The sequence below is a fragment of the Mauremys mutica genome, chromosome 11, assembly GCF_020497125.1.
Source record: "Mauremys mutica isolate MM-2020 ecotype Southern chromosome 11, ASM2049712v1, whole genome shotgun sequence".
NCBI lineage: Eukaryota > Metazoa > Chordata > Testudines > Geoemydidae > Mauremys > Mauremys mutica.
The window spans coordinates 76,307,377-76,323,473 of NC_059082.1; the positions used below are offsets into that span (position 1 = coordinate 76,307,377).

Consider the following 16,097-nt stretch of genomic DNA (forward strand, 5'->3'; position numbering starts at 1 on the left):
AGTAGGACTGACTTCCCCTTCACACACAACTGCAGTAGACATAATCAGACCAGGTAAGGCCAGGTCCTTCTGGGAAAGGAAAAAGAGGGATCTGAAAAAGTGGTTTCAAATGGGAGACAATATTTTGGGGCTAAACTATGGAGAAATGAGCCCTCAAAAAACTAAAATGGCACAAACATGGAAGAATAATGGAGGGAGTCGACAGTTTAAAATCAAGTATCAGAGGGGTAGCCGTGTTAGTCTGGTTCTGTAGAAGCAGCAAAGAATCCTGTGGCACCTTATAGACTAACAGATGTTTTTGCAGCATGAGCTTTCGTGGGTGAATACCCACTTCTTCGGATGCAAGAAATCACTTATAGCCAAGTTTTTAGTGTGTTGGAAGTAAAGAAAGAAACTTTGACCACCAAGCAAGGAACAAAAATTTAGTGGAAATCCATAAGGATTGTGAGACATGGTGATACTTTGGAGATTATGGTCAGCAAAGACACTACTCTCTGAGAGAGAGGGACAGATTGCCTTCTCAAATGAATCAAAATGCACAAAAAGGAGCTCTGAACCTGATTTGTCATGTAGCTAATATAAAGGGCAGGCAAGCACTGATTGTTCTTGCTTTCTGTGTCCTCCAATATTAGCAACAGCTCCTACTTGCAATGCCTTGCTCCTGGAGGGAAATAGGGAGGAAAGATGTGTCTCAATTTAGTTCAGTTTAAACACTCTCTTCTCAAAGGAGTACGGAGAAAGGCCTCCTAAGAATCCATAAAAGTTCGGTGGTACTGTAAGGGCCTTGCCGGAGAAGAAGGAACCCTATATAATTCCCTAGCTAACATGCCAAGCCGACTGGAATCCTACCTGCCTCTGGGTTTAGTATAGGTCCGGCTACATCAGAAGATGGAGGATTTCCATCTGCTGCTTGTTATATCCTTGGGGCAGCCGGTGTAGGAAGCAATCACTTGAGGCCAGAGAGCAGGCAGCTAACCAAAACCTCCATTTTATTTACAGATATACAGAGAGCTCACTCAGCTGGTTGAAACCGGCTGAGCTAACCCATAATAATCTAACTCAGTTGCCATAGCAACAAAAACCATGACAACCAAATACACAACACTGCTGTTTGTGGGGGAAAGGATGTCAGACAAATTTCTAGCCCCAACACGATTCTTTTAGTTGGGAGACAGTGGCCCTACCTGCCAGTCCTCTCTTCCTGGTCTCCAACAACAGAAAATGGAAAGAGCAGCCAGTTGTCACACTCTGCTCCCACATCCCTTCAAAGACTCTTGGGAGGGGGACAACTGGAGACAGCAGGAGGATAATAGGATAATAGGAGAACACCATGCCTTTCCCCAAAGACACCAATGATAGAGGCCCTAGAGCATGAAGGAGGCAGGGGGCTGTTAGGAAGACAGGTATAGATTACCCGAGGAAGAGAGAGGTGGGATGTTGCCTTGGAGGTTCCAAGTAATCACCCTTGCAATAGAAAATCAATGAGTTTATTCACAGTCAATACGTCACTAACCAAACTCTGAGGTTCCGTTTCTGAATATGATTGTGAACCAAATCTTGTAGGATGTTCATATCTGTAGACTGTAGTTCAGAATACAAAGGCTGTCAAACTTGACCTCTGATTTGATTTTTGACTTTCACTTGGAAATGTTAGTTGATTTTCTCAATCATTGGTGCTGAATTACCTGCCTTGACTTGTAAGATATGAAAGATGTCATAATTCAGTTTACTTTTGCTCTCGTTTCTTGCATTAACATCTAGAAAAAATAAATCAAATAACTTGTTTGAAAGTATTTTTAAAGAATTAAACTGTGATCAATCCATTACTCTTTAAAAAATATGTTTGAACATATGCCAGCTTTGGACTGAAATTCAGCTTCTTACTTCCACTCCTCCTTCTTGCACCAAAACAATAGCATTCTTCTGAAGTAAATATTTCAAAGTCTATAAGTAAAGTATCATTTGTTTGTAACACTACATGTTAGCTGGCTGATGCATAGGATGCTGTTCTTCAGGGTACATAACTGGAAGATCAGCAATAATAAAATGGATAATGCTTGATAAATGGAAGTAAGATTAAGTAGATGAGTTGAATTCTTCATTAGTCATAACCATTTCCAAGTAAGTGATTAGACTGAATAACTGTGTCATAAGGGAAAATGCATAGGATTTTCTTTCCTGTACTTTAAAATGAAAAGTGGTAATGAGAATAATACATTGTACTTATACAATGTTTTACAAAGTTCAAGTAATTTATCCCTTAAAACATCAGAGGGAGATTAACACAGAGGATTTAAGTGACTTGCCCAAGGTCACACAGCAAGTCAATAGCAAAATTGAGATTATGACTCGTGGACTGAGCATGGAATTGGGATTTCCCAAGAGCATGCTGCAGTGGCATAGTGATTTTTCAGAACATAAAAGTAGTATCAAATTGTTTTCCAATAAAAAAAAAGAGATAAGACAGGAGTAGAGGAGATAAAGCATGCACTATAATAGCACAACTGGAATTGTATTGTAAGGATAAATTTGAGCATCTCTATTCTGATGGTTATACCCAAATGATCAATAAATGCAATTTCACAAAAAACAGTGAATTCCCGAATCAGACATATCCTTAGAAGCACAACTTCCATCTCAGAAGGACAGAATGAGTCCTGCTCATTTTAGTCTGGTTAGAATTGTCTCTAATAGCAATCTCGCAAGATGTGATGTTCTACCCCCCTATAATCAAATGGTACCCAAGAAAGGTGTGAAAGTCTTTCCTACCTTTGAAAACAAACAGTAAAAATTACAGAAATTATTTCTCATTTGGTCTTCACAACTGAATGTCCCCTGATTAGTATACATGAGGGACAAATATATCAGCTACAGTATAAAATAGCTTTTGAAAAATCACTTTGATCCATTGTTGAATTATCTCTGTAAAATACGATCATTAAAATTGAATTCTATTGTAGTATTAATCTGTCACCATTATATTTAATAATATTCAATACCAAAAAGCCAGTTTTGGTAACAAGAGCCTGAATTACTGTAAATCAACACAAATCTGGAAACTCAGCACCCAAGGTTAAGATCTGTTCTATGATATTTTTAGTTATTTTAATCTGTAAGAAGATTTTAAAAAATGTGTTAAATACCCAAGGGACCGGATTTCTGTATCTAGTAGTGACTGCTGCTATCTTTTGCAAAACTTGAATTTTCAAATCTAAATTGTTTTAAGCAATGTGCATTCAAGGAAGCACCTCAAACTTTGTAGTGTTTTACTGTTGTCATTTTTACAGTATAAAAGTCCTCCAATTTTTTTTCAATTCATGCTCAGAAAAATTAGTTGAGATATAAATGAATGGAAAAAGCTGTTTATAAAAAAAATGCTGACCAGTTCTTTTTGGGCTTAAAATGCCTGAATTCTGAAGGCTAGACTAGTCACATGACAGTGAAATTAATTAGAATTACCTATGTGGTTCAAAACTTCTTTTCAAGTAGGCCATCTGATTAGTTATAAACAAAAATACGTGGAGCAACAGTGCTGATTATATCTGAATAAGTAGCTTGAAAATCACAAAGATGATTACAACCCTTTAAAAAATACTATGTTTTTTCTTCCTGCTTTTGTTTGTCTTTAGTCTCTTACTTCCATCCTTAGACAGGGCTGCAGGTTCATGCTCTTCTGCCCTCCCTGCATCCCTTTCTGCTCTTGAGAACTTGAATACCAACCCCTTGGCCTTTGGGAGATGGGAATTCAGTGGGGAAACCAAAACAGTTATTTCTGTACACCAGTTTGGTAATTTTAAGAAAAATAAAATGTATACAGGTTTTTAGATGGCAGAAGAGTAGAAACCTGCAGATCAAAGACAAAGCTCAAAAGCAGGAAGAAAAAATGCAGAGTGTTTTTAATGGACTTCCCACTCCCTGGTCCTTGCCCATAAAACTATAAGCAACATGAGTGCACTTGTGAGAGGACCCATAGTAGAAGTTTGCATTTTTAAAAAAATGTCAAATATATAGATGGAGTGTTTGGTCATGGAAGGAGGCCACAGCTAATGAAGAACCCACAGCTAATGAAATATTGCAGATAACCATGGCCTTGATCCTGCAGTTATATCAAATGGTCACACAATGGTCCATCAGTGTGAATCTGAGTGCCTACTGGTGTGACTAGACCATGATACAGCTATGCCTGTGGGTGTAACAATAGACTGAAGGAGTATCATGACCAGAAAGACTTGGGAGCAAGAAAACTGTGCTAAAGAATGTTCATAAAACATTTACACTACTTTTGCAATGTACATTACAAACTACTTTATCCAGTGTAAGAATATATTCCAAAACAATTTGTACATTAAAAATGACACTTTCTGGTTTTAAAAAAAGTCAGTTATTATAATAGGGCACGTTAAATCGTGCAGCAGTGATTGTGTGCTCTGGAGGTACTCTGTTTTGTCGTGTGCCTCACCACGCACCTGAAATCTGCATTAATCAACACTATAGTCATATATTTTTGCTTAGTTATGGCAATGCCATTGACTCTGTTGTAAAATATAACTTTTTCTCTGCTGCCTTTAAAAAAAAAAAGGAGAAGAAACTTCCAGAACTTTGAATATAACTTTTCTCTTCAGATATGGGAAATTTCATGGACACAGACCAGAGAAAAACAGTGTCACAAGGACAAGCTGCAGTTCTAGAATTCCTGTACATCATCAGCTATCCCAGACCACAAGTGACTTGGTTTAGAGATGGCCACAAGATTATTCCAAGCAGCAGAATGTAAGTTGATGTGAAGTTCAAAAAATTAAAGATGTGAAATCTGACTAATTCCATTTGATAACACTTTACATTTTAAGCAGACTAATTAAGGTTTAAAGAAAACGAAGTAGTCTAGCTCATCCCAAGTCTGAGATAAATGACTATTTCAAGACTGGCTCTGAAATTCTTAAATAATTCAACAAAATAATTCATGTGATCTTAATGGTTGTTGTACAGCAGCAGGAAGTGGTAATGGAGAATGGCTGCTTTCTCCTCCTTCCATTCATTTTCATGGTGTGCTTCAGAGAAGTAAGTGTTTGTCCCTGGATTGTATTTACTTGAATGCACTAATTTAATGAATGCTGGTATTTACTTATAAGGCTGCATTTTATATTGAGCTCTGCTTGATGCTATTTTCCTTGACAATAAAACTGTAATCACTGATTATTTCTCTTTATCTTTTTATCCTACTGGCAGTTTTATTTCCTTTGGTCTAATTAGCAGTTCATCCACTCATGACAAGGTTGTTGCACCGTGATTAGCTAAGCATTATCTCAAGGTGTATTAGTTTATCCCTTACCTAAGACATTTAAAATGCCAATGTCTATCATTACACTCATGCATTTATTTAAAGCTTTATGTGGTTAGCTGGAGCATTTTAATTTTATTATTTATTTTTTTTTGTCCCTGCCTGCTTGTCAAATTTAATAGAGAATTACTGGGTTATCAATGTTTTTGGAAAATGAGAATTTTTAAAGGATCCAGTAGCTGGCAGCTTGTGGTGAGAGAGATTTTCTGATTTCAGGATGGCTGCTGAGTGCTACGAGTTCTCAGTAGGGAAAAAAGGCTTTTGAGTTTGACTTTTAATTTGTAGAGTCATACTGTGTTATAAGAGCATAGGATTAGCCATACTGGGTCAGAACAATGGTCAATCTAGCCCAGTGTCTCTGACAGTGGCCAGTGCCAGATGTTTTAGAGAGTATGAATAGAACCAGGCAATTTCAAGTGTTCCATCCCCTGTCATCCTGCCCCACCTTCTGGCAGATGGAGGTTTAGGGACACCTGGAGAATGAGGTTGTGTCCCTGACCATCTTGGCTAATATTTTACTACAGTCCATTTATACACTTTTTAAACATGAAAGCTAGTATTCTTTTGAAAGTCAGTTGGAATTAATGTGGCAAAGGATGTGGAGCAGCTCTGTAATGAGTTATGACTATATGGCCTGCTAATTGGGGTTGTTACTATAGGCCTATATTCTATATATATTGTATATATTCTATACTATGTGGCTATATTGGAATGTTTAATGTGTATATATACATGTTGGTTTAGTTTAATAGCAGGTTGTTGGGGAAACAAACTGGAAACAGAAACAGTAGTTCCAGATGAAATACCTCCTGGTAAACACTTCAGTGGGGCTAAGAGACAATGCCTGAACTCTTACCTGTGAGGAATATACTCATTGACACCAGCCAAGTTACAAAGCTTGTTTTGCCAATGCTGGGAACAAACCGATCAAAAGAGCTACAGGCAGCTAAAAAGTCTCTGTCCAGGAGTCAGGCATTTGTTTGGGAGCTGTTTGCAGGGAACAGATTGACACAAGCAGATACCTGTTTGCATGTCTGAAGAAGCAAAGGTTTCTTAGGCCTTCTATCACAGAGTGGGAGAGCTTTAAGTAAGATAGATATGCATATAGGCTGGCTGTTTATTTTAAAATCCTATAGCTCGTATCGTATGCTCTTTCCAACTGTTAAGATTAAACAGTACTTTAATTTAAGAAGGCTGTTTTGCATCCCTGTGTTAACCACTGGTCACAAGCTCCCAACAGGAAGAACTGCAGGTGTCAAACCTAGTCAGACCTATTGGGATAAGTGCAGTAGATACGCAGGGTACCAGTCTGGAGTGGGAGAATCACAGGATTCCACCTTGAGAGACGTGAAGGCATGAAATCTGAGACTTGGGGGGTGGGGATGGGGGGTGTGTGTGTGCGTGCAGTCAGAGGCTAGAGAAGGTGTCAGAGGTGCAGCTAGCCCTCTAACTATCACAAATGTGTAATGCCTCCCTTATGGGGACTGAACTAATTGCCTTGGGGGAAAAGTTTTCTGAGCAGCAGCCCTCCAGTTTTAAATAAGGCCTTATATACACACAAGTTGTAGCAATTTAACTGAATCAGTTTAGAAACTGATCTGGTTAGATTGTTTTGATCCTTTGTGTGGATGCTCTTAAGTTGGTTTGAGTGCCTTATATTCCTAAATCAATACAAATCACTTTACATCCTGAGTGTCCACAGAAGGGGTTTTCACCCCTCTAGCTAAATCAATCAACTTGTCAATCAGCTACAATATTTCCCAGTGGTGAAAACATTACACTTAATGCAGGCGGATGAAACATTCAGGGCATGTCTACACTGCAGTTAAAAACCCATGACTTGCCGGTGCCAGCTGACTTGGGCTTGCAGGGCTTGGGCTAGAGGGCTATTTAATTATGGTGTAGATGTTTGGTTTAGGCTGCAGCCCACGCTCTGGAACCCTCTCACCTCACAGATTCCTAGAGCCCGGGCTCCAGTCCAAGCTCAAACTTTTACACCGCATTTAAATAGCCCCTTAGCCCAAGCCCCACGAGCCTGAGTCCCTGGCATGGGCCAGCCACAGGTGTCTAATTGTGGTTTAGACAAACCCTCAGTGCACGAACTGGAGAGAGCAGAGGTGGATATTCCATGCTGAAACTTCTTATCACCGCCTCAAAGAAAAGTTGGCATTTATTTTTTCACTGTAACATCATTTAAGACAACCATTGGCTCAAAGACCTATTGGAACTGCTTCTCATTTACACTAAGGGCCGTCCACTGCTTCCTCAGTGTAAAGTGGACTTAAAGTAAGCATACTTTAAAGTTACACACCCTTTATATTTCCAGAATGGTGTAAACGGGTGTTAGTGTAAATGAGAACCAGGCCCATTAGGAATACAGGGATAACTACCACAATTCAATAGAATTGACATCACTGTAATAGAAATCCAGGTGAGTGTACAGGCTTTGTCATTATTGTAAAAACTTAAAAGATCAACATTAAGAATAGTTATGCAAAAATATGAATAGTTCAGCAGCTGGTAAGAATCTGTCATTTTATTTCCATCATTCATTTGCTTTTTTAAACTGATATTTAAAATTTCAGTTTTTTTCCTGCCAGTGTGTTAATGTTTCAGTTGAGCCTGTTCAGCATTCCATCTTTATTTGTTTTTGTTTCTAGGGAACGCAGGTAGCAGAAGATATTATTGCATTGTCGTAAATTCTGGCATCACTTTATTATTTTGGAGGTATTTTACAAATATATTGAATAGGACTAGCCTTTGGTCTCTTTCTTTTCTAATGTCAACTTCACATCTTAGCATGGTCTCCAGTTGTAACAAATACTTCTCGAATTCAGAATAAGCAAAGATAATAGACCAATTTCTTATTCCTCTTACTAGGTCATTAGGGTTAAAATTGTCAGTTGGTTAGACTGGAGAATAAAACATTGATTCAATGGATAGATTAGTCTTCACGTTCTTCCACAAGTGAAAAGTCATGAGGATAATCCTGCTGTGCGAGAGTGCAGAGCTGTGATAGTTACTGGGATGGGGCTTCCTTTTGAGATACAGACAATTTCTTTCAAACAGAGTGAATTTTAATTAATTTAAATGGCAATGTAACTCCTGGTAGAAAGATTATTCGACTTTGTAGAAAATAACTATTAATTCAGCTGTTAACCAGTATCCTAGCTGCATTGATTAGATAACACGTTCTTAAATTGTGCTAAAGCCAAAGGATATAGATCAGAATAATGACTTAATTTTTACAAGCTTTTCACTTGCAATTCCACTCTGAAGAGCTTTAGTTCCTGCTGCATACAGTCACAGGTAGGCTAATGTAAAGATAACACAAGCATATGGAGTTTATCATGTCTAGTAAGAGGCCTTTCATACAGTCATGAGGTTGTTGATAAAATTCCTGATATAAGATGACTGATATGCCACAGTAAATTTATTCAAGCAAAACAATGGAGTATATTTACAGCATTTCAAAGCCCCTGAGTTTGTTTTCTTTCCACCCTATTTCAGTGTATTCATGTGTGGTGTGTAATACAACAAACCAGTAAATATTTTGGCTATTGGAAGTTTTCAAAGTCTTATTTTGATATTTTAAAGGAATGTTTGTGCATTATCAGAGAAAAGCCATGTTACTTCACCTGCAAGAAAATTTGTACAGTGCTCTTCATCATCATTTTCTTCAGAATAAGGGAAACCTGACGATGTATTCAGATTAATTCATATGGAGGCCAAAGAAGGTATATTCATGTAGAAACATCATAAAGGATTATAATATTTTGTCCATTATTTCATTATGGAATCCTCGTTTAGAAAAGGATTATGAAAATCTTCTTTTTAGTACAGCTGTTCTGCTACCTGAGTCACCAGTTTACTTGCTGCATTATTTCCTCTCATGTGTCCAACTTTTCTCCACCTGTTCATGGGCCATTTGGATTATTGTTATGAAGCAAAAATATCTGGGAATCAAACTTCATTTTGTAGAATGTTGGTCAAATATGTTGCTGTTCAGAAATACTTTTCATATGTAGCTAGCTAGTTTGTTTCTACCAGGAAGTGGTAACTTTAGTCAACACTCAAAGTAAATTTGAGAAAGTACTGGAAAAAGTGTGGAAATTCAGTGGAAAGACTCCGGTGGACTTTGGATGAGGGCCTTAAATGTTGTAGCAGAAGACCAAACTTTGGGGTAGAGTTGAAGCGATACCCAGCTATTAAATTACTAGATGCATATAGTGTAGAGTAGGAGTGAGGAAAAAGGGAGGAACGGTGTAAATCTTTGTTTGAGAGGAAAGTAGCTGGAAAGCGGCACTTGGTAGAGGATGGAACCAAAAGTTATCCAGAGAAATATTTTTCTGTATGGCTAAGCTGTCTTTGCTTTGGAAACTTACCGTTTCTTAGGCAATTGGCATCTGGTTTAAGTAGTTTACTGTAATTCTTCCTTCTTTAATCTTTCTGTTCTGTGAAATCTATTCTCCCGTTAATACACGCACGTGCAACACTCATTAAAGTGTGGATTTGAAAACCAAGAGTCTGATTTTCAGCTCCTAATTGGGTGCATGTTTGCACGGGGTGCACGTTTCTAGCCACACGTGCACAAATCAATTATTTTCACACATCCATCCACATATATACATGCAAAAATATACATACCAACCTACAGCTGAAAATCACTTTCTTGTCCAAAGTCACATCCCAAAAGCAAAGAAAAATCTGTAGATGCCTTTATGAATATGACTAACTGGATATTAAAAACACTTCCTGCTGTCCTGCACTGGTATTTATAACTGAAAATTTAAAATGAAATGTTACGGGTATGAGGCTAAATCATCACTTGAATATCTGCCCTGAGCAAGGAGTTTCATGTAGTTGTGCTGCCCTAAGAGCAGCCTGAGAAGCAGATTGTGACTATGAATGATATCAGAGGTGTGATTGCTTCTCATGTAGACATACCGGAGCAGGCTTTGATCTTCCTAGAGTAACAATCGCTATAAAGCTGCAGCAGCATGGGTGGTGACTGCTGAAGTATGTACCAGGGTCCTTGGTGAGCAGGACTGATCCATGCCCCATCCTTCACTGCTGCTGTTGCACGATCTAACTAGATTGCTAGTTTGGGTAAGTCTGGAGATTCTGCATTCACACCTCCTGATGCAGTGTAGACAAACCTTGAAAGGGAACTGGACTTCAGTGAGACTTAAGCATATACATACAGTTAAGAACATGCTTAAGTGTCCTTCCTAAAAAGGGATGCTTTCCTAAATTGGAGCCTTTGTGACTTTCATTGTGGAACCTCAGTTTTGCATAAATGTTTATTTTTCATTTATAGTATTTTGCATTCTTGATCCCCATGCCTTTTCTAGATAAAACAGTAAAGTTTTACTCACTAAAATCCACCTAGCTGTTTCTGAAGCACCGCAGTCTGACTATCAGAAAAACCTGACAACTTCATTTGGACCATGGCCAGTAGCTAAGATTGAAGAAGAGTCTGGGCTGTGATGTTTGTAGGATGGAGAGGGAGGCTGGAGGCCATAGTAAAGATAAACTTTCACTCATTTGGATGGGAAATAGGAAAGGGGAGTGAGGAGGAATCTGCTCTTTGATACAAACACAAGTCAGTGCTCTCCTGGAGGAAATTAGGGTCAAGTTTGTTCCCTGATTCATAGATTATAAAGCTAGAAGGGACCATTGTGATAATCTAGCCTTACCTCCTGTATAACACTGGTAACAGAACTTCCCTGAATTAATTCCTGTTTGAAGTAGAGCAGATATTTTAGGGAAAAATCCAATCGCGATTTAAAAATTGCTAGTGATGGAGAATCTATCACAGTCCATGGTAAGTTGTTTCAATGGTTAGTTACTCTCGTCATTAAAAATTTGAGCCTTATTTCCTGTTTGAATTTTGTCTAGCTTCAACTTCTAGCCATTGGATCTTGTTGTACCTTTTGTCTGCTAAATTGAAGGGCCCCTTATCAAATTTCTGTTTCCCACATATGTACTTACAGACTATGGTCAAGTCACTCCTTAACTTTCTCCTTGTTATGCTAAATAGATAAAGGTCCTTGAATCTGACTATAAAGGGCATGTTTTCCAATCCCGTAATCATTCTCATGGCATTTCTCTGAACCCTGTCCAATTTATCAACATCCTTCCTGAATTATGGACATGTAACAATTTAGATGGCATATAGGGGCCCAAACCCAGTCCAATATTAAATGTTTTTAAACAAGATTTGGTATACAGAGACCTCAGCCTGCTTAGTACCATGGCAAACTCCCAATTAAAAATCATTTTAATGTTTTATTAAAGAAAAGAAGGAAAATGGTTATAGCTTTTTTTTATTATTATTATTTAATTTTTTTTTGCAACATCCCTTGTTCCTTTTCCCTTTAGCTGGAGAGAGGTTTTAGAAGGAAAAAACCTTTGTTTTGACATTTTCTTAAAGGGTATTAAAAATGGTAATAATTTTTCTTTGCGGGGGAAAAGAGAAGTTAGTGGAGATGGGCTGGAGCTGTCTTTGCTGCTGCTGTTAAAGTTTGCTCCCATTTCCTAGAAGACAAGACAAGACAAGCACACACACACGAAGAGAGAAAAGAACAGCAAAGATAAAAACTGCAATCTCTGATGTTGGCTCTCTCTTTCTTACTGCTGGAGAAACAGGCACAGCACATGGTCCGATCAGCCACTCTGAGACTTAACAAACTTATACCTGCATCAGGCTATTTAGGGCATTGCTTGTAGTTGCCTCTTTCTGGTCACAGGCTTCCAGCAGTGTTGCAAATATACAGTCTTGCCCAGCTAAGCCAGACTCTTATTAGAAAGCAAAAAGAGAGGGACAGGAAAAAGAAATAAGATGGGGAAGGTTAAGGAGACATGGGGTTAGAGATGAGGGGAGACAGTCTCACATCCCCGGTGGTATTCAGCTGGAGATGGAGGTGGCAGCACAGGCATTGTGTATAATAGGCCAGGGAAGGCTGTGCTCCCGCTGCCCCACTGCCAGACAACTGGGCCACAGTTGCCTCCCCCTTCCTTGAGAACCCCACTGCTTCCTCCACTCCACCCCTGCCCCCAAGGTCCCTGCTGCTCCCCGCATCCCTCCTCCTCAGGACGGGGGAGTGAGGAGCGACATGGAGAGCCAGCGGCCGGCGGAGTGAGGGAGCTCAGTCGGGCGCTGCAGGGGCCATCAGCTCGGTGGGGGGGGCCGTCAGGGCCGGGAGGAGCTGGCGCTTGGGGAGGCTGCCAGCGGCTCTCAGCCTGGCCGATTCTGGCGGAGGGCAGAGAGGGCCATCCGGGCGAGGGCGGGGCTGGCCCAGGGCTCAGGGAGACTGCTGGCTCAGCCTGGCCTGGCTCGGCGCCTGGCCCAGCGCTCGGGGGGCCGACAGCTTGGCCCAGCACTCGTGGGGGCTGGTGGCTCAGCCCATCACTGGGTCTGGGGCGCGCGCGGTGGGTCTGGGGGATCAGCTGGGGTGGGTGGGCCGGGGCTCCTCCGGTTGCGAGGGGCCCTCAAGGCTTTTTCTTTTATGGGGAGGGAGGGGTTGGGGCACCAACATGCAGGGGGCAGGGCCTTTTACTCACTTTTTACACTTGAGCTCACAGTTAGGGTAAATTTGTAGGCCCATTTATTACAATGCACACCAGAACTGGACACATTTATTCCATCAGCGATTGCACCAGTGGCAAATATAGAGGTAATATAATCTCCCTGTTCCTCCTTGATATTCCTGTTTATACATCCAAGAATTGCATTAGCCCTTTTGCCATTGCATCACACTGGGAGCACATGTTAAGCTGACTTTCCACAATAACCCCCAAGTCTTTTTCAGAGTCACTGCTTCCCAGGGTAGACTCTCCCATCCTGTAAGTATGACCTGTGTGCTTTGTTCCTGAATGTATAACCTTACATTTGGTCATATTAAAATGTATATTGTTTGCTTGTGCCCAGATCACTCAGTATCAGTGACCTGTCTTTGTTATTTACCCCTTCTCCAATTTTTGTGTCGTTTGCAAACTTTACCAGTCATGATTTTGTTTTCTTTCAGGTCATTGATAAACATGTTAAATACTATAAAGCCAAGAACTGATTCGTGCAGAACCTGACTAGAAACACATCTACTTGATGATGATTCCCTGTTAACAATTACATTTTGAAACTTGGGAGTTAGCCAATTTTTAATCCATTTAATGTGTCTCAAGTTAATTTTGTATCATTCCAGTTTTTTAATGAAAACATCTTCTGGTATCAAGTAAAATGCATTACAGAAGTCTAAGTAGATTACATCAACACTAGTCCCTTTATCAAACTAGTCCCTTTATATAAACTTGTAATCACTTCAAAAAAAAGATACATTAGCGTCTTAATGGGCTAATTGGCTTCTTTCATATTCCAGCAATTGTTGCTTTTATACTGAAAATTGTTACTAAGGATTCCAAACTTAGTTTATGTTCTGAGACCAAAGAATTCAGGCACTGGCATTGCAAAGAGCAGACATACGTTCATTTACCTTGCTCCATTTACTTTGCATAACAAAAGGTGGGAACAGTCTTGCAGTAGACATGAAAACAGCAATATCCTCATTTGAAAGTTTGAATTATTTGAATTTTACCTTTACACATTTGTAACTTCTTTTTCTTCCTTGGAAAATGAAATGTATAGACTGTCAGTCTGGGTTTTTTTGTTCCACTAGGAGGTAATTTCTACTGGTGTTTATCAGATTAGTACGCAAGAGCATGTTCGGTACAATGCTAGGCTCTTACTTAATTGCAGGTTCTTGTCTTCAAATTGCATCCTGTGGCCTACCTGACAAGAATGTTAGCAGAATCTCCTTTTCTATGTTGTTTTCATTGTGCGGTTTTCCTTGAGATGTGAAGTTTATGGTTTAAACATCTCAAATCTCTTAATTAGTTTTGCAGTAGTATGCTTTCCTAATAATAATCTTAATTGTTACATCTAGGGGGTAAACTCTATCCCAGGTGATTTAGAAAACAATATAATGCATAATTGCACATATTTAAATAGTTCAACATCCATTAACTTATTACCATTTCACTTCAATTACTTTAAGAAAGATTTGCCTAAATTTAGCATTTGTAATGGAAAGAACATAGCGATCTCAATGTTTTTCATTTTTACTGGACTTTTTGTGTACGCATTTGTTTTTATTGACTTATGTGATAGTGCCTCTGTGGTAGTACTTCTGTTAAGTTGTGGCTGTCATTCATCAGCTTCAGTCAAACTGTCTTGATAATTCTGAAAATGGAAGCTTGGTTTAAATATGTAATAAAGTCAACCTGTCACTATACACATACATATCTAGTGATAATGCCATAGATTGGGCCTTTTAAATATATATTTAAATATTTTAACTTAATTTTATTGAATCTTTATATAGCATAATAAAAAAGAAACCCTAACTTTACAGCAGATGTTACCAGGGCTTTGCTAAATATTTCATTATTAAAAGGTAATTTGAAAGGACTATTACAATGTGTTCAGGAATGAAATATTTTAGCTATAGGATCCCAGCCTGGGAATTTTTTTGCAAAATAGCAAACTAGGTTGGGTGGATGATAGTTCATTTTGCTGTGTTTTAAGTTTAAAATGAGTCAACTCATTTTATAATATAATAAACATATCCATCGCTGGTGTTTTCTAAATTCCAGTATAAAAACATCTTTGTTTCTCAAACTAAAATTTTGTTCAGCAGTAGTTTATAGTGGTCCTGACGCAAAGCCTACTAAAGTCCGTGGAAGTCTTGCCATTGATTTTCAATGGATCAGACCCATTGTGAGCTAGTTAATGTTTATTTCTGAATATTTGTTTACATTTAGAAAAATTTAGACACAGGTGTAATATATGCTTGTTTCACATGTTACTGACTGGGATAGTGGCAGCAAGAATGCAAGTAGGGTTAGTTCATCTTTTGTTATTTTGCTATAATTCTTTTAAAGGCAAAAATAGCTCTTCTTGTGAGGTGACCTCTCTTTGGCCTCTAAAGATGTGGTTAAAGTAATTGTGATTTTTTTGTTTCTTCACTGAGATTTTACTGCATTTTACTTAATTTTCTAATGGTTGATGTTTACATTTTTTTATTGTAGCAAATGTCTAGTATTGAATTAATGTTCCCTGGTGCTTTTAAGCACTAACCTAAGTGTGCCCAAAAGATGTCACTCATGGCCTGTTGTATTTTGGGGTGATCATGTTTGCTCATAGTTGTAGGAATTGCTTGAGGATTTCCTCAGAAGTTTTCAAGGTCCAGTAGACATGAAGAATCTCCTGATGCCTTTCAGTATGAAAGAACCCCTGGGTCAAGTAGATGCCCCACTGGGATAGGATCCTGCTTCAAGATCCTCCTCTTCAAAGAAGCCTCAGCATGCTGTGTCCCTGAATGAAACTTTGAAATTATTGAAGTGCTCCACAAATAGAGCTTAATCAAAGAGAAAGGGGAGGTGTTAAGGCATTGAAGAGACCTTTTGGAATGATATGCTTCATCCTCTGTATTCTCTTTAGATACATGGTCCTCAGCATTATTTGTTGAAGGATCTACAAGATAATTTGGAGACTGCTTTTCAAAACCTTATCTTCTTATGAAGATACTCAAGGTACAATATAAGGAAAGTCTTAAAGAAATTTGCTTAAAAGACCCCCCCAAACCCCACAACTAGAAAACTATACAGAGTGGATTTATTTAAGGTTCTTACCAAGAGATCAGGAGAGTTGCAGCATGGAGAGAAGCTAACAGTGAGTTTCTCCAGAGTTTAGTAATTGAGT

The 16,097-nt window shown here is 38.9% G+C and overlaps 1 protein-coding gene across 17 annotated transcripts in view; it reads left to right on the top strand.

Moving 5' to 3' along the window:
• SDK1 (sidekick cell adhesion molecule 1) overlaps window positions 1-16,097 on the top strand; it is a 664,468-nt gene that overhangs the window by 277,238 nt on the left and 371,133 nt on the right. For all 17 annotated transcript variants that reach the window (XM_044979056.1, XM_044979053.1, XM_044979052.1 and 14 more), the window contains one exon: window positions 4,623-4,770. In XM_044979056.1, coding sequence (XP_044834991.1) covers window positions 4,623-4,770 — 148 coding nt within the window. The remainder of the gene's footprint in view (window positions 1-4,622; window positions 4,771-16,097) is intronic.